Genomic DNA, 24,493 nt, shown 5'->3' with positions numbered 1-24,493 from the left:
GAATAAATAATGATAATAATAATAACGAGGGGAAATATGAAAATAAAAGCATTTTTTTTGCAATGAAACTCCAAGTCTTAACAAAAAAATGCGGTTTCAATTTGCACACCATATATTGAAATAATTACTTAGTCTTACTTGAACAACATAACTATGTCTTTCACACCACTTTTGTTTTTTTTTTCAAATGTTAGAAGAAAAGTACCACAGACTGCATTTTCCAGGTACAGAGATCGACATGTTCGAAGTACTGGAAAACTATGATGTTGTATGATTGTGAGTTAAAAACCTTCGCCAGATGTTAAATCGAGCAAAATGGCGCCAATTACACATTTTGACAGGGACCTCATTGACAACTAACTCAATTTTTTTCGAATGCCGATGTCAGATTTACATATTTGGTAGAAGAAAAAATAACTTCATGGGATAAGACATATTCTCCAATAACACTTGATTTCTTTTCTACTTATGTTACTTATTAAATCTTCGAACATTTGGGAGCGCAACGCCATACCAGTTCTCATAATATCAGAAATACCAATAAATGAAGCAGTGTAAAATGCATCACAAGAACTTGAAAAATATGCGAACACCCCTAGAACCATACACACATACACAAGCACCGGCAGCAGACCGCATGTACTCCGAGAGGGCACATTGGCGAGGATCAGTTTCGTGTTAACTTCCATCGAGAGTCCACGTGTGGCGTAAGAGTTTCGCGCTTTGCGAGCGGCCCCTTGCATCCAGTAATGAACACACATTCCGAGACGTATCTCTAAATTGGATAATCACATTCTAGCGTGTACTCAAGCATCGCACCTTCCGGAGTGTCGCGGTTTGCCATTTTTGGTTCCAGAATTGGATGTGCTTCTTGGCGGATCTAAACGTCTCGCTTCAATCCAGATAATATTCGTAGATTGGTGTGCGCGCGACGGTGAGGTACGAAGTGATTGCAATGTAAATATTTATCAGTTGATTTCGTTGTTAGCAGATTGAAAGATATGATAATCAGTTCGATGGAAGTGAGTAAGCAATAGGTGCGCAAGTGTACACAGTTGAAGTCGAAACTGCATTCTATTTAAAATTTGATATGCGCTGCACAGTCTGACGAAAGCAAAGATATGATCCACAGCCCGCGCGCGAATTGCGTTCGCCAAAGCAACACGTGGATGCGCCATCCCCGGCGAGTGCGAGTGCATTCCGACGGTAGCGAGAAAGACTAGCTGGGGTGCCCATAACTCACGCGAGTGTAGCGAAACGATTACTCGATTCATTTGTTTAATAATAGATGCCAATTAATCTTGTAAAAAAATAATCATCTACAATCAAGGATGGATGGAGAGATCTCCGAGTGTCGTGCTGCAGAAAAATATGAACAGAGTCTGATGAAATCATCAGTGATCATCAGTGGTGGCAACAGTACCTACTACTAATGCTGTGCATATGTTCAGCCGCCCAAATTATAGTTTCCTCCGTGTTTGAAGAAGCATTATCTGCTAAACTCCTAGGCGTCCTATTTTGCCCTTTTCATTGCGGCGCTGCAATTCCGTAAATGCTCATTTAGTCTCGTTGGGGCTTAAGACGATTACTTACAGCAGGCAGTGAACGGCGAAAACAGCTTGATCATAAGTGGTATGCTCTTGAGTGCAACAGCATCAATTGCTCTCGAAACAGTCGGGGGTCTCAGATTTGCGTCTCGGCGCAATTGTTGCAGGTTAAAAAGTGCAACAGTGACATGCGAAACTGAAGTGAAGATCATTTTTCAGCGATGTAACATAATGACCCGCAATTATTCTAGTGTTTTGTTTTGAATAGCACAGATTAACGTAGATTGGATTGTGGCTGTCGCAAATTGAGGTACGAAAGGATTCGTTACCCGTTGTCTGCGAGATTAGTAAGGTGTTGAATGTAGATAAGGAAATTTCCATTGATAAATACGGCATATGCAAAGTACATACAAGATCATTCATATGAACGCTATGGAGTTATTATCATATTTATCAAGTATTAGCAATAACTGGAAGATTTGCTATACATCGGTATACCCTTTATTTTAAGTTATTCTCTAATAGTGTTCTGATTTTCTGAATTAAATTTAATAAGTAACTACAGTACGTTAGAACAGCAGTGACATTATATCTTGAAAGTGTGGTGGAAATTATTAATCATTAATGAGTGAGCTTCATTCCAAAGGGCCAGGCACTCATTCTTAGCAAACCAAACAAATAATACCAAAAACAGAGACCATCTATAGATACCGTTCTGAATCATATTTCGGACGCTTAAGGCATATGATGTAGAAAACAGGTTTAAACTTTATGCACAGGTATTATTTGGTTGATATTTTTAATAATTTTTTTTTTTCCTTTATTGATTTAATTAGGCTCAAGTGGATAAAGAGCCACCATCAAGCAAATTTTTAATAATTAGTTCAATATGCTTTTAAGCTTTCTACTTTGGTACCTATTTGATTGAACATAAAAAAAAATCATCGAATAAAATGCTTTTCAAATGAAGCGAATAATAATCAAACTTCGGACACTAAATCAAATTTCGGACACTTTATTTTGTTTTTTTTTTAACGAAAATTACATTACACTTATATTTATTATATTTTATAGTCAACTGCGAAACGCTTACCAAGCAATAACAGTGAACTGTTAACGATGATGAGAACTGATGAAAATATTGATGAAATATTGATGAACGGGTAAATTCTACTTGCTCACGCTAAGGAAACGTCAAACACAAACGATAGAGAGTAGCGTTGATAGATTTTTGCCGATTATGTTATAATTCAAATGTAGTTCTCATATGAAATGATACTGAAGCCAAGGGATTACTCTAAAGAAGCAATTGTGATATTAATTTTATAGTTATATCATCAGTGCATTAAGCATTTCAAGATATTAGAACAAAGTGTCCGAAATATGATGTTGTCCGAACTATGATTCAGAACGGTAGATCTATTTTGCTAGTTATTTTCAATTATGCTAAAATTATCTTGTATGGTACATAGAGGGCGTTGTAGCGAGTAAACTTTTTTTTTTATTTCGAAAACTTTTATGAACCATTTAAATATCCAAGTCGCATCGACAATTGACCACCAATGAAAACAGAAGTCTTCTTAATGTTGTGATAAATTCCAAATGCGTAGTGCAATTTTCTATTTACATTTGAGAAACTTATTAGTAACTGAAATCAAAATAGATATGAATCTAGGTTAGAATGAATCTATACCATCATATGAGAATGTTCGTTTTTGAGCTAGTGAATTCAAACGCACACGGGTACATGATATTGTGTTAAATGATCAGAATGTGTTAGTTAAGTGAACTTGTTAATACCGTAAACATCTAGAAAAAAAATTATAGGAGGTTGTGTTTAAGACACGACTGCATTGTTGACGTAGAACTACGCTGTAGTTTAATTCAAGTCGCTTGTTTATAACTGTGGATATTATTTTATAATGCTACGAAAATTTTGAAATAGCCATTCAACCAGTTTGGTCGCCCTGAAATGTTTTTATTTATTGTAAAATCATTTGACGATAATTGTTTGATGATTCATTCTTGTGCTAGCAGAACAATACATGCTCGAGATAAGCGCAGCTGTCAATCTTAGTGGAGAAAGTTTTGTTACTGGCAAGCGAAACCAAATCACATACAAAATTCCAGAACGACATTTACTTTCTTGGTGACTAGATAAACGAAATAAACTCTATCTGTTAATCTCAACAACCTCGAAAAGAGTAGCACTGCTTCATTATGATCAAGATTAGCGTAAATGCAATCCTAGTTGAAAGAAGTTTTGCGACTGGCACGCGAACCCAAATAAATTAATAACTTGTTATAACTTATTGAATAACTTGGTATTCCCCCTTATTCAATAAGTACACAACCTTAACTCCTGCTTCACCATAGCGTCAGTTCAATGCATTGAAGCAATGTCAAAGGCACCAACGAAGCCTTTATGATGACAGAAAACAAACAATGCAATGTTAAACAATGCTTAGAAAAAGGCTGAATATTTGCATCAGCAGAGATTCATTACTAATACCCTAGCGCAAATATTTCCCTCCCGCTATCTCCCCTCCTTGTTTATATTTATCATTATGGCTGCATAATTTGCAACACCAAACATTCGTCATTCATAGCATAAAAAAATTAGGCGATTGTTGCATCGTTACAGGGCCAATGCACACGAGAGCAGATACAAATGTGGTTTGAGCGTAGCGAAGATGCACTATTTTTACGTACGGATTATGAAGCACGCACGAGCGCACACAAATATCCATATATCGATGGCTCGAAGAAACGAAGACAAGTTTGCCTCAGCGAGATCCACTGTTTATATTCTAGGCAAATATTCCCCTTCGTTCTTCTTCTGTTCCTTTGTTCACGGAGCTTTACATCTTACGATTTACCCTTCGTTGCTCGTCGATAAGTTGCTCGTTATTGACAGCTCTGTTCGGGAAAGCACACAAATGCACAGAACAAATGTATGAGGAAATGGAAATACTTCTAATTTTCAGCAATTTAAACCATATGCAGGCTATGGGATTATAATGTATAGCATATCAAACAATTCTTAGGGAATTTCCGATTCGTTTGGTATGTAAATCGCCAAAATCCGTTCGCGGCAAAAATAGTAATTAACGTTTACTTTATTTCATAAAAACGTGACCTGTTTTCTGATGGCACCCTTAGTGAAAGACGTAGTTCTACGTCAAAAAACTGTGAGAAATATCTCACATGAATATTTACACATGAAAAAGCTTTGTTTAAAGCTGATGCCAAGCTCACTTGCATTCGATCAAAATTAGGAACGTGTAACCACTTCGCAGCGATGTACAAGAAAGGTACAAAACTTTTGGAAAATCACTGGATGTAATGAATTGAGCCAAAATGTGATTATGTTTACAGCTTTATTCGAAATAATTTCCAATGAATGGCGTGTCATTGTCAATACAGGGAATCTTCTACCCCATCTGGTTTCCACCATGTTTTATAACTATAGAATCACTTTCTTTGTGTTTCTGAAGATGTATATACGGGTAATGTATAAAAACAATCTTCATTTATTAGACTAACTTTATAGATTTGCAAAAACGCTTGTCTTTCATGATTATACAACATATACAACCAATTTTTCCCCCTGTTGGGTGTGAACCACTGCGTCCATTATTTTGAACTATTGTGGTATACCCCTTTTTTATGCTACACTTCAAGCTTATCTACTACTTATTGATGAAGGAGTAGATTGAAAGCTATAGCGTGATAGGAGCCAATCAGGAATAATCTGTTTGATAAAATTTATAATCATGATCGGCGACGCAGACCAAATTTCCTTGGGCTCCAGAATAGCTTTATCAAGGTGTCGAAGTCTGCGTCTAGTTAGAGCTCCGCAGTCACATAGCAAATGCGACCATCACAAAAGCGACATATATCATCTTGTTCTAAACCTATGTTCTTAAGATGGTATTTACTCGGGCAGTGTCCTGTTACAAGACCAGTGAATGTGCTTAAGTCTTTCTTATTAAGACTTAACAGCTGTTGAGTAATTTTAATACTCGGCGTAATAAATTTTTTCGCTTGTTTAAGTTTTGCAGCCATCCAATTGGCTGTCACTTCACGGTCTTACCATTTCTTCAGCTCGCTTTTCAACATACAGTCGGAGAGTCCACAGAATGGTTCTGGGCCAGTGAATGGTGAGCTTGAGCCGTTCCTGGCAAGTTCATCTGCTTGCTCGTTGCCCTCTATACCGCAATGGCCAGGAATCCAGTACAATTGTACCGAACTTATCTGACTTAATTGCCGTAAAAGGGAAATGCATTCCCAGACAATTTTTGAAGAGCACTTGAAGGCATCTAAAGCTTTAAGTTTTCTATACTTTCTTTTGAAACAGACATTTAGACATTCTATTGATGCAGCTATTTCTGCCTGAAAAACTGTTGGCCAGTTTCCCATAGCCACAGAGATTTTTGTTCTGGGACCATACACTCCAGCACCTGTTCTGATTCCCATTTTCGACCCATCAGTGTAGAACATGATTGAACCATTACGAACGTTGGGTCTACCTTCATCCCATATTGAGCGAGAATGTTCGATCACTCTGTATGGAATGTCATAATTGGTCCTAGGTTCCATCCAATCATTGTTCATCTCTGATGCTGGTCCAATGGGTAAAAGATTCAAGATGCTCAAGTGACCAGTGACTATACAACCATATAAACAACAGTATCGTATCGGGGGGTGTTCGTAGCCTAATTGGTTGCATGTCCGCTACTAAGCGAACGATCATGAGCTCATAACTCAGGGCCCCTGAACTGATCATATTTGTGTGTTATTCTCGCTACTATGTCCACGCAACAATCATCATGTGACGATAATTCCAGCCCCTCGCCGCATACATTTTCGTTCTGCTGCATCGATTATTGACACTATTAATAACACAACAATGGAAGCCTCATATCAACAGTCCCGCTGTGTCCAACTGTGAATATTCGAACAATAGGAATATTCTTACGCCGAAAAATGGCGACATGTGTTGTGTATCGATTGAATAGGAATACTCTTACGCCTAAAAATGGTAACAGTGTAATATAAAACAAAAGTTATCTTAAGATACAAAATGTACACGAATGGATTCGACTCTGTTACAGCTGAGTTGCTAAATGAGCCGAATATAAAATAAACTGATGGGATAAAAAAACAATTTGGTATCTTCACTAAGTTTTTTGTTGATTTATCATTTTAAGAGACATATCATGATTAATTTCGCGTGAATTACAACAAATTTGCAATTTGGATATCATTCCTAGTTCACAATAAGCTGCGGAATGTTGACATTTGTGGCTCGATTGGTACGGTTATTGAAAAACCAATGAATTTCCATCAGCTATTTTTGTAATAGTTAATAAATCAATTATTAATACATTCAAAATAGCCGAACTTGTCGGTATAAGTAAGAAACATGAGTATCAACATTAGACCATAAAAATAAGAAATTACCGAATCATACTCAAAAATAGTATTTCATATTAAAACAACCTTTATATTTCAAAACACTGGCCTCAACTGACTTTCCCAATCCTCTTCTGAACCTACAATTCCTTAAGATATCAAATTTTCTCATTGAATTTAAGGTTCGAGGTTGCGTTACTTTCTGTGTATTAAAGATAGAAATTGCGTATATTTCGATTGTGCTTGGCTGCTGCATTATTTTGAACTATTCGATAATTTGTATGCGAATGAATCAAAATTCGTTAAACAAAACGAAACAAACAAAACAAATTATAATGATAGTTGCTTTGTTATCTCTCACCCATTCTTCTTACCATTATAGATGTTAATATTTTCAATATATCATTCGCTTTTATCCATTTGAACAGCCATTTAGAACATTGTAAATGGAGGATTCTGGGAGTGGGCACACGATCAATTGCTTAGCGGGCACGCATCCATTTACTCGCCCTCTGTCATAGATGCAAACAAAGGGAACCTGAATACCTGAATAGCAATATTTTTTTTTCCGTGTCTATAGAGGAATCATTGCATGGTCAGAGCGATTTACACGTTACTGATCCGCTGTGATACAAAGTTGAAATGATTAGTACCCGTTGAACAAATTTTATCTGTCAAAAAGGGTCAAATATTTGGCTACGATCAAACAATGTATGAACACCCTTAGTCATTTTATGAGGTTATGTATATCTAAGGTATAGGTATAGTAACGACCAGACGAATTGACCATTTCAACGTTGATTACTTTGCACAAACAACAACTATATATTTTTTTATCGTCCAAGTTAATGGAAGGTCTTACCAACACATATACATTCTGTCAAATGTATACCGGGAATCCAATTTTCGAAACACATTGTCTTCTGTTCACGCAGCGAATTCGTTTTTATGTTTTCAATGCTGTCAAAACGGCTCCTACGAAGCGGTAAGTTTTTAAAATAGGAAAAAAGTCACATATTTGGGGAGTTATTGTACGTTGGATGAACATGAGATCAAAATTTGATCGCTCAAGCATGTTTTCAGCCACTTGATTGAAATGAAATTTTTGAAAAATATATTGAGCTCTTTTGACACTAGTCGTGCTGCGACTGTCCTCATGCCCGAAACATTACCCAAAATATGACGAACGGACTCGTGAGAGCTATTTAACTTACGGGCTAGCTTTCTCAAACTTAAATGGCGATTTTTGGTCACTATTCCATTTATTCTGTCGATGTTTTCATCAGTTTAAAGCCCCTTGACGTGGCAAAACGTTCATCTCTTTTTGGACGTCTTTGGATGCTTTATACCATTCATACACCCGTGTTTCCGTCATAGCTGTCACCTGCAATATTTCCAATTATGCAACATGATATCTTCGATCAATAGAACAATCCATAAAAATTGCCGAGCAAAACAAAGTTAACTTGTTCCTAATAAAGCTATATACAAATTGAATGACAGATCGCGGTCGAAATTGACATTAAGATCATTTACAGTAGTACCATTTTAAAAAAAAAATTAAAATGTTCAGCGGGAAGATTTAGGATTACAAATCCCCGGTATGTATTTGACAGAATAGACTCAAAAAATGAACCATTGAAACATTATCGTATATCGATGACGAAAGCGTTGTTTATCCCAAGGCGCGTAGAAGTATATCCTAAGGTGGGCCAACTTGCTAAAACCACTCTTCAGCCATCTTGGAAGTCTACTGTGTTTTGTTTGTAAACAAAACACAATACGCTAGTGCCGAAGCTCGCTCCTGATCAGTCTGTCTCTTTCACGCTTCAAGGAAATAATTCCCCTTCTGCTTTCTTCCGTACTGTTTTCATATACCGCTCCCCTAACCAACTTAGTGACGAAACGGCCTCACCTAGTACCATAGACCCGTCTTGGTTTATCCAATTGTAACGCTCTACCTTAATTTTTGTGAAAATTTCAAAGTCACCGGATGCCGAATCAGATGAATATCGCGACCGAAATTGAATTTAACTGAATTTAAGACAAAACCATTCACACACGATCAGGGACTTGGGGCTCGTGAAATTGATGTTAGTTATGATACAACGTTTCTCAGCCTTCCTAAAAACATTTAAGTTGATGGAAAACTCTTGCTTACCAAAGGCAAGAGTGCTCGTTTCTGATGTATTTTAACCAAGTTTCGCGTAGAACTCAATAATTGCTCCTTGTTTCATGTCAATCAATAAACAAAAACGAAAACATAATCATTTGTCTGTCAATCAAAACAAAATAATAAAATAAATAAAATAATAAAACTATTAAACTATTAATAACTATTAATAATAAAAACTATTAAACAACTTTTGGCATTTTCTTTTTATTCATACTTCGAGCCCAAGCCCGTATGCTCGCACCTTCCTCTTTACCCCGTCCATAAGGTTCTGTACAACGTCAGGTTGTAGTTTTCTTTGAACAGAAATCCATTTTCTCTTGAAGTCCGCCTCCGATTTGATAACTTTTTGGTTCTTCCGGAGGGCCTGCTTCATAATCGCCCAATATTTCTCTATTGGGCGAAGCTCCGGCGCGTTGGGCGGGTTAATTTCCTTTGGCACGAAGGTGACCCCGTTGGCTTCGTACCACTCCAACACGTCCTTTGAGTAGTGGCACGAAGCGAGATCCGGCCAGAAGTTGGTCGGGCCCTCGTGCTGCTTCAATAGTGGTAGTAAGCGCTTCTGTAGGCACTCCTTAAGGTAAACCTGCCCGTTTACCGTGCCGGTCATCACGAAGGGGGCGCTCCGCTTTCCGCAAGAGCAGATCGCTTGCCACACCATGTACTTTTTGGCAAACTTGGATAGTTTCTGCTTGCGAATCTCCTCCGGAACGCTGAATTTGTCCTCTGCGGAGAAGAACAACAGTCCCGGCAGCTGACGAAAGTCCGCTTTGACGTAGGTTTCGTCGTCCATTACCAGGCAATGCGGCTTCGTCAGCATTTCGATGTACAGCTTCCGAGCTCGTGTCTTCCCCACCATGTTTTGCCTTTCGTCGCGGTTAGGAGCCTTCTGAACCTTGTATATACGCAGGCCCTCCCGCTGCTTGGTCCGCTGGACGAATGATCTCGACAAATTCAGCTTATTGGCGACATCCCGGACCGAACTTCTCGGATCACGTCTAAACTGCTTAACTACGCGCTTGTGATCTTTTTCACTGACGGAGCATCCATTTTTGCCGTTCTTCACCTTCCGGTCGATGGTTAGGTTCTCGAAGTATCGTTTTAGTACTCTGCTGACCGTGGATTGGACGATTCCCAGCATCTTACCGATGTCCCGATGTGACAATCCGGATTCTCGAAATGAGTGCGCAGGATTAATTCACGACGCTCTTTTTCGTTCGACGACATTTTTCCAAATTTACGAAAAGTTGACAGTGAAGCATGGCCAACGTGATCTATACACTCTTATCTGATTATAAGCGAAAGCTGAAGATATAATTCCTAGAAATTAAATTTCTACAGCGTTTTTTCCATGATGCAATTTGATGTGACACACCCTTTATATGGCGAATCGTAAAATTATTCACGACTCATCTCGACTCAAATCACTGAGTCGAGCGAAATATTCCGTATTCCTGAAGACGAACTGGAACTTTTCGATGACAAAAGATTCACCATGTTATGTTTCGGTGACTGGAATGACTTCAATCATTTTTAAAGATATAAACAAGTATAACAGACGTGAAGACATATCTTCAATTCGAAAGATAAAAACAAAAACGGACCAAACAATTTCTAAATTAACAATTGAGACTCTTTTCTCAGTGCAGACATCAGAAAATCATAGCAAAAACATGTTTTATTTTTTTTCCTTTCATCGATATATTTTTTCTTTCAGAATATGGTTTTATCACTCAGATATTTCGTTATTACGGAAAATTTTTGAACAATCAAATTATCCATTCAATCTTTGGTTTATGATGAAAATGTTCATATCTATATGATTTTAATTGTTTTATTTACAGTTGTGAAATACAGCAATATCGTTTTTTTGCAATTATGGCAATAAACTTCGAAACATCTAGATAGAAGAATTGTAGCGCATTGTAATAATTAGAATTAACGATTTTCGTAGAACGTGATTGTAAAGACACTTTTCGTGTATTTGAAATAACCCACCGGTTTCCGGGGATATGAAATCCAATGATTACATTTGATTGTGTAGTTTTGTATACATTAATCCCTTTTTTTATTTGCATTGATTGCTTCAGTTTGAGACGTACATTGTTTAGACAGTTCTGGCTAAGCCACTTAAAGTTTTCTGAAGACAAACGTGGAACGAGGTGGTGCCGATATTCCAAATCAACGAAATTAACCAATACATCAAAGAAAACTTTAGTTTTTTTTTATCTGTATTATAGTGACTTTCAACTCATTAGGCTGGTTCGTCACTCTTACTTCCGTTCTTGGAAGAATGTCGGGAGTGAGAATTGAACTCTTGACCTTTAGCGTGAGAGGCAGGGATGTTACCACTACGCCAGATCGCCTCCTCAGCAAACTTTAGTCAATTCGAACGAACCACGTACCCCTAAAATCACATTGATAAAGCAGAAAATTCTATCTTATCCTAGAATTTTCCTTACCTACAAAAAGGAGAGGAAAGCGGAAATTTTTTTTGACGTGGGACTACGTCTAACCTGAATTAAAATGGGGGGTTAAATGAAAATCTAACCACAGAACATGCAGGAAAAAATGAAAGATTCCGAATGTTTATAAATCGAACATTTCTTACTGGATCGGAAAGATGTTTGCATCAATTGATAGGAAATATTTCTACGCATCTATCGCAACTAACAAAATGTTATTTTTCATTAGATAAACAATTGAATAACTGTAAAATTTTAGGCGTTATCTAAACACCCTAACTGCCTCGTTTTGATTGGCCCGATCTACGCTTTCCCTAACACAGACATCAAAACCAAGCAGCGATAGAGAAATCGGCATTGCAAACACATGAAAGTAGGGTGAGCTTTTGTTCCCACCGAAATGTGTTCCCTAACAGAGATTTCTAAACCAAGGTGCCTGGAGGAAATCGGCATTTCAAATTCATGCAAGTCGGGGATACTTTTGTTCCGACTGAAATGTGTTTCCCTAACAAAGACTTCAAATCCATAGAGCGTGGAGAAATCGGCATTGCGAATTCATACAAGTCGGGGGTATTTTTGTTCCGATTGAAATGTGTTTCCCTAACACAGGCTTCAAAACCAAGGTTTCTGGGGAAATCGGCTCTGCAAATAAATGCAAACTGCGAGTACTTTTGTCCTCGCTTGCCTTTGTGCAGACTGAAATATGTCTATCCTAACACGATCTTCTAAATTTAGAAACCTGGGAAAATCGTGCAGACACTAGAAGCGAATGAACTTTCCAATTTCAAGCAAATTCGCGAAGTACGTACACTTGAGAGATGTAAACTTTAGAGGGAAATGTAAAATAAAATAATCGTTTGATGATTTTTTGGGCCTTTATTAGAAAGATTTCAGCCTTAGGCTGGTTCATCAAACGTTTGATAATTCTTCCGTACATATATTTTGTTCTAGGCATCATACCAAACGTAAAAGGTCTATCATTAAATCTACTTGTAACGAAGAACAATCTATCACAATGCATGAATTGACTTTACATGGCATTTGTTCAATCTGTTTACTCACAAAGCAAATTTATTGAATTCAATTGAATTTGGAAACTGTTTCATTCAATCAAGAATTTAATCAATACAAACGAATGATTTCTAAGCTAAGGTAGTCCCACGTTAACCTTGCGGTTATATCATAGATATAACCCACCCATTTTTTACATTTTCATTCGTTAAATTATTTACTCATTTATGTTATAACATATACTTTAAGCCAGAAAGTTCATTTTCGGTCTTCTAACTAGATTGAGGCTTAACGAGTTAAATTAAATCATTGATTAATCGAACGACGAGGTACTGGTTTCACCGGGAGATAATTATGGGAATAAAAATACTGTGAAAGTGTTATGAGAAGTCTTGTATAATCGACTTTCTCATCATTTTGATCATTCTATGTCTCAAGAAATTTATTATTTTAGATAGAATCTCCATCTTTTCAACTAATCTCAATATAATAAATATATAGGTTCACGTATTATTTTTTAATAATCCTATTTCGTCATTATTGCAGACAACTTGAATGTCGCCACAAACCCCATCAATAAAATGACTCATCGATTATCTACCATCGCATGATATCAAAACCTGGCAGCATCCGTAAACAGACGATCTCTTCAAACAGGAGGCACTCCTTCTCCCTGCAGTGAATAACGATGTCGCTTTCGATTAGCAAGCTGAAAAACATCCTCCACACATCGCCGACAGATGGTGCCACAACCACGCAGCAGCAGCGCAAAGCGAACAAAGCCAACAACAACGAGCGGCTGGAACCCGAGGTTGGCTTCAAGCTAACGCTCGATCCAGGTTCGTGCGCTGACTACGACGAAGGTGAAGTTGTAGAAGGCGGCTCTCGAAAAAGTCAGCCGCCCCAGACGAACGAAAGTTCAGCGGCTGCAATACCCGAGCTTCAAGTGCATCTAGTCGGAGCACGCCATCTGCCGACCAGTTTTGGACTGAAAAGTGTCGAAGGATATATGATTAAAATCAAACTGTTCCCCGGAGCGGCAAAGTTTGATTCCTCCATACAGACCACTTCGTGGCCAACCTTCGGGGAGACGTTTCGATTTCCGTTGGCTGCTAGTCATAAGTGAGTGTTTTGAATAAAGGCGAAAAATTAAGCTCAGTTTCTAATCAATTTATATCGTCCTTTAGATCATCGTTTCGAGTGAAGAAAAATCAACCGAAAGTGAAACCAGATGAAACGGTGCCTGAGAAACTTTTCAACGGAAATTTTGTTGTTTTTACAGTATTTGCTCTCTTGGAGTTACCACCAGGGGTACGTACTACAAGCTTATTTTTGCCTACAAACAATTTCAATTGTTATAATTTTCCCACAGTATACATCGACACTGAAGAATAAAACGATGACCTTCATTCGGCAAGGCAGCCAACGGTTGAAGGATAAACCAGTGATTGGAAAGCTAGTCAAGGACGTGGATCCACCAGATGCCAAAAATGGGAATTTTGACCAGAAGCATAATCTGAAAAAGCTAACAACAAGCGAGAGCCAGCGAAATATAGGATCGGTCACGTACTTTTTGGAACCGAAAGCATTCAATGAAATGTGTCGGGGTAGATTGTTCACGACGGAGGAGATGTGGTTGCCCATCAAGGACATCACCATGACGCAACCGGCCGAAACGAGAATGCAGATTTTCCAGAGTCCGAAAGGTCAAGTTGAAGTAACACTGCAGCTGTGCGACTACACGGAAGTGAACTTCGACAGTAGTAACCCATCGCAGGAGGATCTGTCGTTCAACATTGATGGTCCATATTCCCCAACCTCATCAACATCATCTTCTTCCGCGTCGAGCCCGTTATCGCGGTTTAAGAAGCAACCCTCCTGCGGATCTCCAGTGCCAAACTCAATCTCCCACAAAAATCGATTCAGTTTCGATAATGTTAAGAAACTGGTCAAAAGTGTCAAAAACAAAGACAAAAATCACAAAGGTCTGTGTTTAAAAATTTACACATCAAAAATTCGCTGTGGTATTAAAGTTAAGGAAGAATTCGAGGAGGTTAGTGAGAAGATCTATCTGAAAACAACCGTTTTGGAGCATGAAATTTTATCAGCTTCCTGGAAATCGGAACCATTCCGACCGACACTTTCGGCCCGATGGAACCCCGAGGACTGTACGATTGTGATGCCATTAAGTGACGAAAGCTGTTTGGAATATGTTTCCATTAGGGTCGCGATGGCAGCAAAGAACAAGGTGGGCAAGAAAGTGTATCTTGGTCAGGTGTTCCTCGGCCCAAATGCACCAACCTCAAACCCAATCAAACAGGACCAATGGCGGAAGATGATCGCTTACAAAGGGTCGCCCATCTCCATCTGGCACAATTTTGAGTAATCTGAATACGAGTGCTGAATATTGACGCATTTTAAACTAATTTTTTAATCACAAAGCATGGATCGATAGTATAAACTTGCTGTGTCATATAGTTTTACAACATTACTACATATTTATACACCTATTTATGTATCTGCGATTTGAATATCTATTAAATACATCAATATTGCAAATCTGTGCAACAGATCTTTGAACCTCATATTATATTTGAAAGAAATATCATAATAGTTTTGATTTTCTCTTCACAATTGTATCGTTGCAAAACCGGCCACCTCCAAGAATAAAAATTTTACTGGAAAGACGATTTTCTGTAGCATCATGCTACAGGTTTTGCAGCACATCATGATTTTCGAACGCGTGTTTTATAGGGAACTAGCTGACCCGGCTTCGTCCCGCCCAAAATTGATTTTTCGTTATCACATCCACGTTTTCTTACTAAGCGCACGTTCATGGGTCCAATCGCAAAACTGTTCGTTGATTAATCTTCTAATCAACCCTTTAAATTTATTTTTTATTATAAAATTTCAGTATTTCTACCAAAACTCGACATTATAATATCAGATTATTTTCAGACACGATTCTCGTGCAAGATTTGTCCGTTACATGGAATAAATGAAAAAATATGATACAATGACGACAGGCCTAAATCGGACAATTCCTTTCTCGAGTTTGCTCTTATCAACACTGTGGTACCTAAGTAGGGCCCTGCGGGATTAAACATACAAACCTTAGTACTGCCCTGACCGAAGATAGGTTCGACAGTTTAGATTGGAAGTGAAGAGGATAAACGTACCCGATAAGCGTGTAATAAATGAGTAATTATTTCTTGGTAATACCTGAGTATTTATTTATTGGATATCAAATACCACAAACACATCCGGCGATCCATTTTTATTTATATGGATAGAAGACGATATTGGAGTGCGTTTTATCACATTAAAATCCATTTCCACTTTCGAACGAAGATCAATTTCGTTACCGCAAACATCAAATGGACTAACAACGCTTGTCAATATGTAATTGTAGAACACATGCGAATTGAATTTTTCGAATTTTCCCATTTTCCTTCAGAATTTTCCGAAAATTTTCAATTGTCATATGGAATATGTTTGATTGAAATATGTGCATTATTTTTATGACCCCCTCTTCTTTCCAGAGGAGGAAGGGGTGTCATACCATCATAGAAACATTTCTCGTACACAAAAACCCTCACATCTCAAATTTGGCTCCATTTGCTTGATCAGTTCTCGAGTTATGCAGAAGTTTGTGTTTCATTTGTATGGCAGCCTCCCTTTAGGCTAGGCGCAAATTGAGAAGCGTTTAGCGCTCGTAAGCGAACGCGAGACTACCAACCCGACTCATACGTGCCACAAACGTAGCGTGGTGGAGCGCATATTGAGTCGCAGTTTGGTGTAAATAACATGCCACTCGCATACAATGACTGATTAACACAGAGTTGCGCGATATATTTATTTACTAACACAATCACCCGACCAGTACAGTCATACAGTGTCAAACCCACGGCGCAATATGATTGTTCACCAACACAACTACCACAATCGGCATGACCAGCACGAGAAACTGTGGTTCAGCCACAGCGTCGCGCGAGTCGTGTCTCACGAGCGCTCCACCATCTCGCATCATCTGGCCAATTTGCGCCGTTCTATATGTTTTTATCAGCCACAAAAACAGGCGCTATATCGCGCCAAGTTACTCGCGCTATATGCGTCTCAATTTGCGCCTTGCCTTAGACAGGAGGAGGTATATGGAACTACCATAGAAACGTTTCGTGTCCCCTAAAACATCTATATGCTATGTTTGATTCCATTTGTTTGATTAGTTCTCGAGTTGTTCAGCGATTCCGTGTTCGTGAATTCCGTGAGGGTTATTTTACGGAAATTCCTTTATTATTTTAACTCAGGCAGAAGCGTTTAGCTTACCTGTGTTATGATGAGAGTTGCTAGAGAAGAAAGCGGAAAAGTCTTAGACACGGATGTTAATGTGGTATGCGGAAAAGTGGTTATGCTTGTTTGGGATTTTAGGAATGCGGAATTGGGTCGCGATGATTTTAGCGAAGAATTGGGTTGAAGTTAGCCTGTATGCTACAAGGGGAGAAGTGTCTATTCACCATAGAAACGTTTCGTGTCCCCTAAAACCTTTGCCTGCCAAATTTGGTTTCATTAATTCTCGAGTAATGCAGAAATTTGTGTTTCATTTGTATGGCATTTCGTTCATTTTTGTTGTTGTTTGAACACACGTGCTGTACTATCTTGACAATGCATGCGTTTAGGCCTGGTAATAGCAAAGGCTGCGTCGGCGTTGCTTATGATAAAAAAATCTTTCGTCTGCAGTGATGTCAGGGCAAAAGTACTTATGAAATCATAAATATAGTTGACGTGTACAAGTTATTGGGCCTGATCACGAACATCACAGCCACGTACGCTTTCAGGTCACTTACACTTCACTTGATCTTTTTGTGTCTATCGTCATTGTCACGGACATTTGCGTGTAAAAATAAACTCCGTGAAGTGAAGGAGTTCATTCCCGTTTATAAGAGACATTTCAGTTGCATAATTCCGTGCGTTTGAAGTCAAAAGCTGGTTGAAAGACGAGGAGGAATGCCTGGTTGCTCGTAAAAAATGTATTTGTTTAACATGTGGGAATGTAATTTTATATTCACTTTCTATAAATTACTCTAGAGATAAAACATGACTATTATGTATAATAATTACCATCTCGCATATTCTTCTTCTTTGCTCTGTCTTACTCGTTTGAATAGTGAGAAGTATTTAGTATAAGTCAAGGTTAGAATTATTTTGTAAGCACCCACAATTTTGTTGAATAATCAACCCTATTCTGTATCCCGACGGATTTCCATTTCGTTCGAAACTGTTATTTCGATCGAGTTATGACTCTGCGTGAGAGTTGGGTGTTACAAAAGTTGCACGATTCCCAAGTGCATTTAATGTGGTTCCCACTGTTTTTATTTGCTTTACATCATTAAAGTTTGTGTGCAAAGGGGAGGTCCGACTCTACTCCCAGTAGCTTCGCTTCGACTAAAGCTGCTTCGGCAGTCGCCGCCAACAAAAAAATACTTGACTAGAAAATGAATTGACTAGCGCTGACTAGCGAGGATGACTGGTGAACTAGTCCGGTCAGTGGTTATTTTAACTGACTCGACTAATGAATACAAATCTGCCTCTTCATTCAACTGACTTCAATCCACATTTCCATTTCCCCCTGATACTAATTTTGTACCCGCATACGCATGTCCATATCGAGAGGAACGAAAACTTGATTCCTGATGCAAAAAAGTAGTTACCCCATCAATGGGCGGTTTTTTTCTACCCATCGTGAACTCAAACAAACGAACTTAGACATTTATCAAGTATGCTAGAAAGGTCCTCGCATTAGTGTTAGTTAGTATTAGGCATGCAAAATAGCGCACACACACTGCACACTATTTTATACGTGTGAGTAGTTTTCGTTTACTCTACAAAAAAATCTAGCTCACCTGTAGCGTTTGTCAAACCACGGTGAACTCAAACATCGATGCATGCAAGCGTGCATGGGAGAGAGAGAGAGGAACGAATTCGTTTTGGGGGAAGTCACTTCTTCAATATCTTCCCGAGGAACCGTATTTCAATGCTGATTTCGATGCTCTCTTGGTCACCTTCTCTTCTCCTTCTGATCGATCGGCTTTTCTGCGCTTAAAACAAACTGATTGCATTTCAGGTCAGGTCAGGCAAGGTAATGAATCCCTCGATCCCTCGCCGTTCAGCTCGTTCAGTAACGATGTTGTCTTGTCGATGTCCTCAGGCGTCGTGCACAAATTACGTAACGCTAAAAATCCGGATCTTGAACCACCTCCCCCCCCCCTTACGTAACGGAATTTCATATCTCTAATAAACAGAAAGTAACGCAACATCTACCCCCTCCCCCCTTATCGCGTTACGTAATTTGTGCACGACGCCTCACGAAAAATGAATTGGTTTCACCACCAGAATATCATTTAAGTATGCTTTTCGTGCGTGAATGAATCGAGAGAAGGTGTGGTTTACGATGGCAATTTGGAAGGCAAACTAGAGGAGAATGAACTCTCTGAGTATGAAAATTTCGGCGACTGAGCAATAATCGATTGAAAATTATATAATTTTCGCGATACGAAACATTTTCTGTTTTTCATGTTAAGCATCCAATATTGGATACGAAAATATCCTACTGATGGGAAAGAATAATCTTCCGAAGCTTTCCAGCTAATTACACTTGATTGAAAAATTACGAAATCAAATGTATTTGGTCGTTGTGTTATATGGTTAGAAAACATTAAAATAAACTCTTTCGCATGAATGTATTTTTCAATTCCTAGGGAACTGGCAGATTGTTTTTCAGCAACGATTAGATCTTTCCGGAATTTTCTCGATGCTGTATGGCATCCAAACGAAAATTCTCGTTTCAGTTTGGCCTGCAAAAAACTTTTCTGAACTCTAATCCATCAAATTTGGAGCCCTAAAAAGGCCGTTGATTATATGCTAAGCTAATATAGCACCCTCCCCTTGGATTCGACGGGCCAGCTGAATGTCCTTGGGCATGCTGTGACGCGTTTTGCGTGGATAGCACACAAATTTGTATCTTCGAATAAGCCTCCTGCAGCGTCATAACTGCGGAACTTTGGGAGCGCAAGTCGGTTTTGAAGTCCTGAGCAATTTCACGAACCAAATGCTGCAAAGGTAGCTTGCGGATCAGCAATTCGGTCGACTTCCGATAGCGATGAATTTCACGCAAAGTTCCCGGTCGATAGCGATGTGGCTTCCTCACCTATCCTGCGGCTGGTGCGCTTATACGAGCTGCTTTCGTGTGCCTTAACACCGAAAGACTAACGAGCTGTCTGCTTGGTCCCAAACAAACGAGTCGTCACGGTGCGAGAGTAGAGTAAGAAATGAACGAAAGCAAAGGAAGCGTCATTTTATAAACCATAAAAGTATAGAATCTAAACCCCACCCTTATTATATTCGATGCTTACCCTGAGAGAGAAACGAATAACATCGAAGTAAGTATACAGTAATGTATTTGAATCCGGACACTTTGCGTTACATTTAATACCATACCGCAGCCACAACATTTTCTGCATGTTGAATTAATGCAATTGATTAGTAACTATCATGAAACTACCAGTAACTATATTAGTAGCTATTATTCGCATAAATTCAACATGAAAAAAATGTTATGGCTGTGGTATGATATTGAATTAATGCAAAGTGTCCGGATTCAAAAGCATTACTGTAAAAAAGAGTTAACTCGACTGAAAATTTTTCGGTTCGGCCTGCAAAAACGAAATTAAGAGCCCCCGCAGACTGCAGACTGACATGTCGACCGATAGTTCGGTCGGCTTCTTAATCAGTACGGAGAGGTATGCATGTGCGCACATTACGCCGATTCAGTTGGGTCGGTTTTCCCACCAGAAGGCCGATCCGACCCAACTGTCGGCTGAAGAAAAGTCTGTAGTGTGCGGGGGCTCTAATTGAAGTGTACAGCATAATGCATAGACGTAAGTATGAGCTTCCCCATCTCACATTCCAATAAGATTAATGGGTTTCCAAGTGGGCGCGCTACATACGGATACGAATGATTTCAACAACCTGTTTTCGAAGCTATCATTAAGCTATTGAAACAATTTTTCGACTCAATAAATAGCAATCATATAACTCTTGGACATTTTATCTTTTGTATGAAATTATTATCATACTGTTCCGTTGATCCGAAGCAGAATGAATCACGCTTAAAGAAGGAATGGATTTTTTCTTGGAATTTACTCAGCAAAAATAATGCCCTTTCCCAACAATTGAAAACGACAAACGGTAAACAGTTTCATCAAAATGATTTCTTCGATATGGGGATATATTCACTACATCATGTCATATATTTCATATTCTTCATTATGATATCCATATCCATGGCACCTATCGGTATCGAATTATCATCGACACCACGATTTTCGCTAAATGCTCCTTTCAGTTCGGCCTGTAAAAAACTTTTCTGAACTCTAATCCATCAAATTGGGAGCCCTGAAAAGGGCCGTTGATTATATGATTAGCTAATATAGCATGCTCTCCTCGGATACGATGGGCCAGCTGGATGTCCTTGGGCATGATGTGACGCGTTTTGCATGGATAGCACACAAATTGGTATCTTCGAATAAGCCTCCTGCAGCGTCATAACTGCGGAACTTTGGAAGCGCAAGTCGGTTTTGAAGACCTGAGCATTTCCACGATCCAAATGCTGCAAAGGTAGCTGCGGATCAGCAATTCGGTCGACTTCTGATAGCGACGAATTTCACGCAAAGTTCCCGGTCGATAGCGATGTGGCTTCCTCACCTATCCTGCTGCTGGTGCGCTTATCCGAGCTGCTTTCATGTGCCTTACCACCGAAAGACTAACGAGCTGTCTGCGAAAGACTAACGAGCTCCAGTCCTCACGGTGCGAGAGTAGAGTAAGAAATGAACGAAAGCAAGGGAAGTGTCATTTTATAAAACATAAAAGTATCGAATGTAAACCCCACCCTCTTTATTATATAAGCTTACTGTATACTTACGAATATAATAAGGGTGGGGTTTAGATTCTATACTTTTATGGTTTATAAAATGACGCTTCCTTTGCTTTCGTTCATTTCTTACTCTACTCTCGCACCGTGAGGACTCGAGCTCGTTAGTCTTTCGCAGACAGCTCGTTAGTCTTTCGGTGGTAAGGCACATGAAAGCAGCTCGGATAAGCGCACCAGCAGCAGGATAGGTGAAGAAGCCACATCGCTATCGACCGGGAACTTTGCGTGAAATTCATCGCTATCAGAAGTCGACCGAATTGGTGATCCGCAGCTACCTTTGCAGCATTTGGATCGTGGAATTGCCCAGGACTTCAAAACCGACTTGCGCTTCCAAAGTTCCGCAGTTATGACGCTGCAGGAGGCTTATTCGAAGATACCAATTTGTGTGTTATCCATGCAAAACGCGTCACATCATGCCCAAGGACATCCAGCTGGCCATCGTATCCGAGGAGAGCATGCTATATTAGCTTAGCATATAATCAACGGCTCTTTTCAGGGCTCCCAATTTGATGGATTAGAGTTCAGAAAAGATTTTTACAGGCCGAACTGAAAGGAGCATTTAGCGAAAATCGTGGTGTCGATGATAATTCGATACCGATAGGTGCCATGGATATGGATTTCATAATGAAGAATATGAAATATATGACATGATGTAGTGAATATATCCGAAGAAATCACTTTGGTGAAACTGCATTATAAAATTATTTGTGTATGAATGCCGCAATCGATAGTCGACTCTAATTTGCGCTGGGTAATTTCCTCGGAGGACTCTATTCCTCCTTTGAGCATTAAGAAACTCTTTCTGGTAAAACGAAGTGGTATGAATCACATTATTTGAATGATAGAATGAAGAAGTTTTCTGCCAATTTCCTTCAACCTCCAAACATATCTTTCTCCCGTTTGACGTTTTCGCGTTCGCTAATCCTTTCTCACAACACCCATTTCTCGTTTAAGAAATTGTTGAGTAAACATTGTTTGCCAGTGCGCGTAGAGCGGGAATTCCTAAAGATTCATTGCACCTCTAATAAATTGCAGAAAGACGTGGTCTTACTTTGATCGCACTTGATTGAAAAAATCCAAAACGAAATGTATTTGGTCGCAGCATTATATGAGTATAAAGAAAATAATCGCTCGAAAATGACTTGATTTTCGCGATGATGTTTCACGTTTTTCATGTTATGCATTCAATATTGGATACGAAAGTTTTCCACTGATGGGAAAAAAAATATTCCTAATAAGCTTTCCTATTAATTGCGATTGATTGAAAAATCACAAAACCAAATGTATTTGGTTGCAGTGTTATATGGATAGAAAACATTAAAATAAACTCTTTCGCATGAATGTATTTTTCAATTCCCAGGGGAACTGGCAGATTATTTTTCAGCAACGATGATAGCAACGAGAATTCCGCGCGTGTATATGTGTATGTGGCGGCCGATGTTTCAAGCGGAACCGTGGCATCACTCTCCTCCTGATGGATTCCCTTCTGGCCTTAGGTGCACATACAGGCTCTTGGTGACACCGTTCATTAGCGCTTTCATGATAAACGAAAATAGCTTCACAACACAGCGACAACATGCTCCAATCGCTGTTCAATCATAACTGAGGGGGTTTACGAGCGGCGCTCGCTTATATACCGATTGGTGATTGCAATAGCCTGTTTTGAAAGCAATTTTCAGACTATTCAACAAGTTTTTGGATGAAAAAGTAACAAGTATATGACGCGTAGACCTTTTATCTTTCGAATGAAGTGTTTATCATACCATTTCGTTCAGTTGTTTAAGAGCTATTAACGCTCAAAATCTCGGTCTCCGGCGTAACGCTTTCATTTTCGAAACTTTGGTTTTACACCTCGGTATAGAAATGAAAGACGTAGTCCTACGTCAAAAACTAATGAGCCGTCCGTCTCCGTCAATTATTCTTTTCTACAAATCTTGCCGGTCGTTTTCGTTGAACGTATGCTGACGGGTCGTTACGTTGCCGGTGTATGTGAGTGTTTTCATATGAATTGCATGGTAGAATAACTGACGTAACGGAACGTGACGGGACGTGATCGGGACGTGGATGTTGTATGTGAATCGCACTTAATCGTATCGAATAACAAACTGCTGAAAACTATTCGATTAGCTGATGAACGATTAATTTCAAAAATCGGGGATCACTAGGTATAAATTAAACAGCAGGGTTGGCAGAAATACTACTGTTCCATGTAAAACTGCACACTGAGGGAAATAATTAGTAAATGTAACGATTTTTTTGTAAATGCCACCGATCTATAATCATTTGCTACCATACGTATAAACATATATGTCAAGCAGAACCATGATGTGTAAGCCCCAGGCCCCGGTCAAGAGGATATGATCCGCGAGTCAAGATGTGTCGCAAATTTAGCTGTCATTGCCAAACTATCAAACTTCTCGGTGAGCTCAAGGCAGATCGACATAACAATGTGCGCCCATTCGGTAATCATATTTAGCTCGAATTAATCGTCAAATTCGCTAAAATTTAAAGAAGGCAGTTTTTTTATATCCAAAATATATGTTTTATTAAGGCTCATATGGCGTCAGCCTAACGGGGCCGGGAGTTCAATATTTTGACAATGTTTGCTTAGATTATGTTAGTAATATGTAACCGATTACTCGCGGTTGACTCGAGGTTAGTATTACAAGTGTTCTCATAATTGGTATGTCGCAGTCTTCGATGCTCTGTACGTGTGCCCGACACGGGATACTTCCTATTGGGATGCAGCTGACCATTAATCAGCAACGCCCCTCTAGTCTGTACCCCATATCTAGCGTGGTGCGTCTTTCTCGACTCGAGGAATCCAGGATAGAATGGTCACTAGCCGGCGCAAACATCAGCTCGTGTAGAGTTGTCATGAGCGGTACAACCT

The 24,493-nt window shown here is 39.1% G+C and overlaps 1 protein-coding gene across 6 annotated transcripts in view; it reads left to right on the top strand.

The window, feature by feature from the left end:
- The window catches only part of LOC129768053 (uncharacterized), a 46,270-nt gene extending 31,084 nt beyond the window's left edge, over positions 1–15,186 (top strand). Inside the window, exons 1-4 of one of the 6 annotated variants that reach the window (XM_055769427.1) lie at positions 660–939; positions 13,161–13,736; positions 13,802–13,925; positions 13,987–15,186. In XM_055769427.1, the coding sequence (XP_055625402.1) occupies positions 13,303–13,736; positions 13,802–13,925; positions 13,987–15,000 (1,572 nt within the window). In that variant the 5' untranslated portion in view covers positions 660–939; positions 13,161–13,302 and the 3' untranslated portion in view covers positions 15,001–15,186. Of the gene's footprint in view, positions 1–659; positions 1,023–1,087; positions 1,633–1,671; positions 1,858–13,160; positions 13,737–13,801; positions 13,926–13,986 lie in introns of those variants that run through there. The other 5 variants (XM_055769432.1, XM_055769429.1, XM_055769431.1 and 2 more) reach the window with 5 other exon arrangements.
- The last annotated feature ends 9,307 nt before the right edge of the window (positions 15,187–24,493 follow it).

This window comes from Toxorhynchites rutilus, chromosome 2 (assembly GCF_029784135.1).
Source record: "Toxorhynchites rutilus septentrionalis strain SRP chromosome 2, ASM2978413v1, whole genome shotgun sequence".
NCBI lineage: Eukaryota > Metazoa > Arthropoda > Insecta > Diptera > Culicidae > Toxorhynchites > Toxorhynchites rutilus.
Note: the sequence above shows the minus strand (reverse complement) of the source record. Positions and strands in the feature narration are given on the sequence as shown.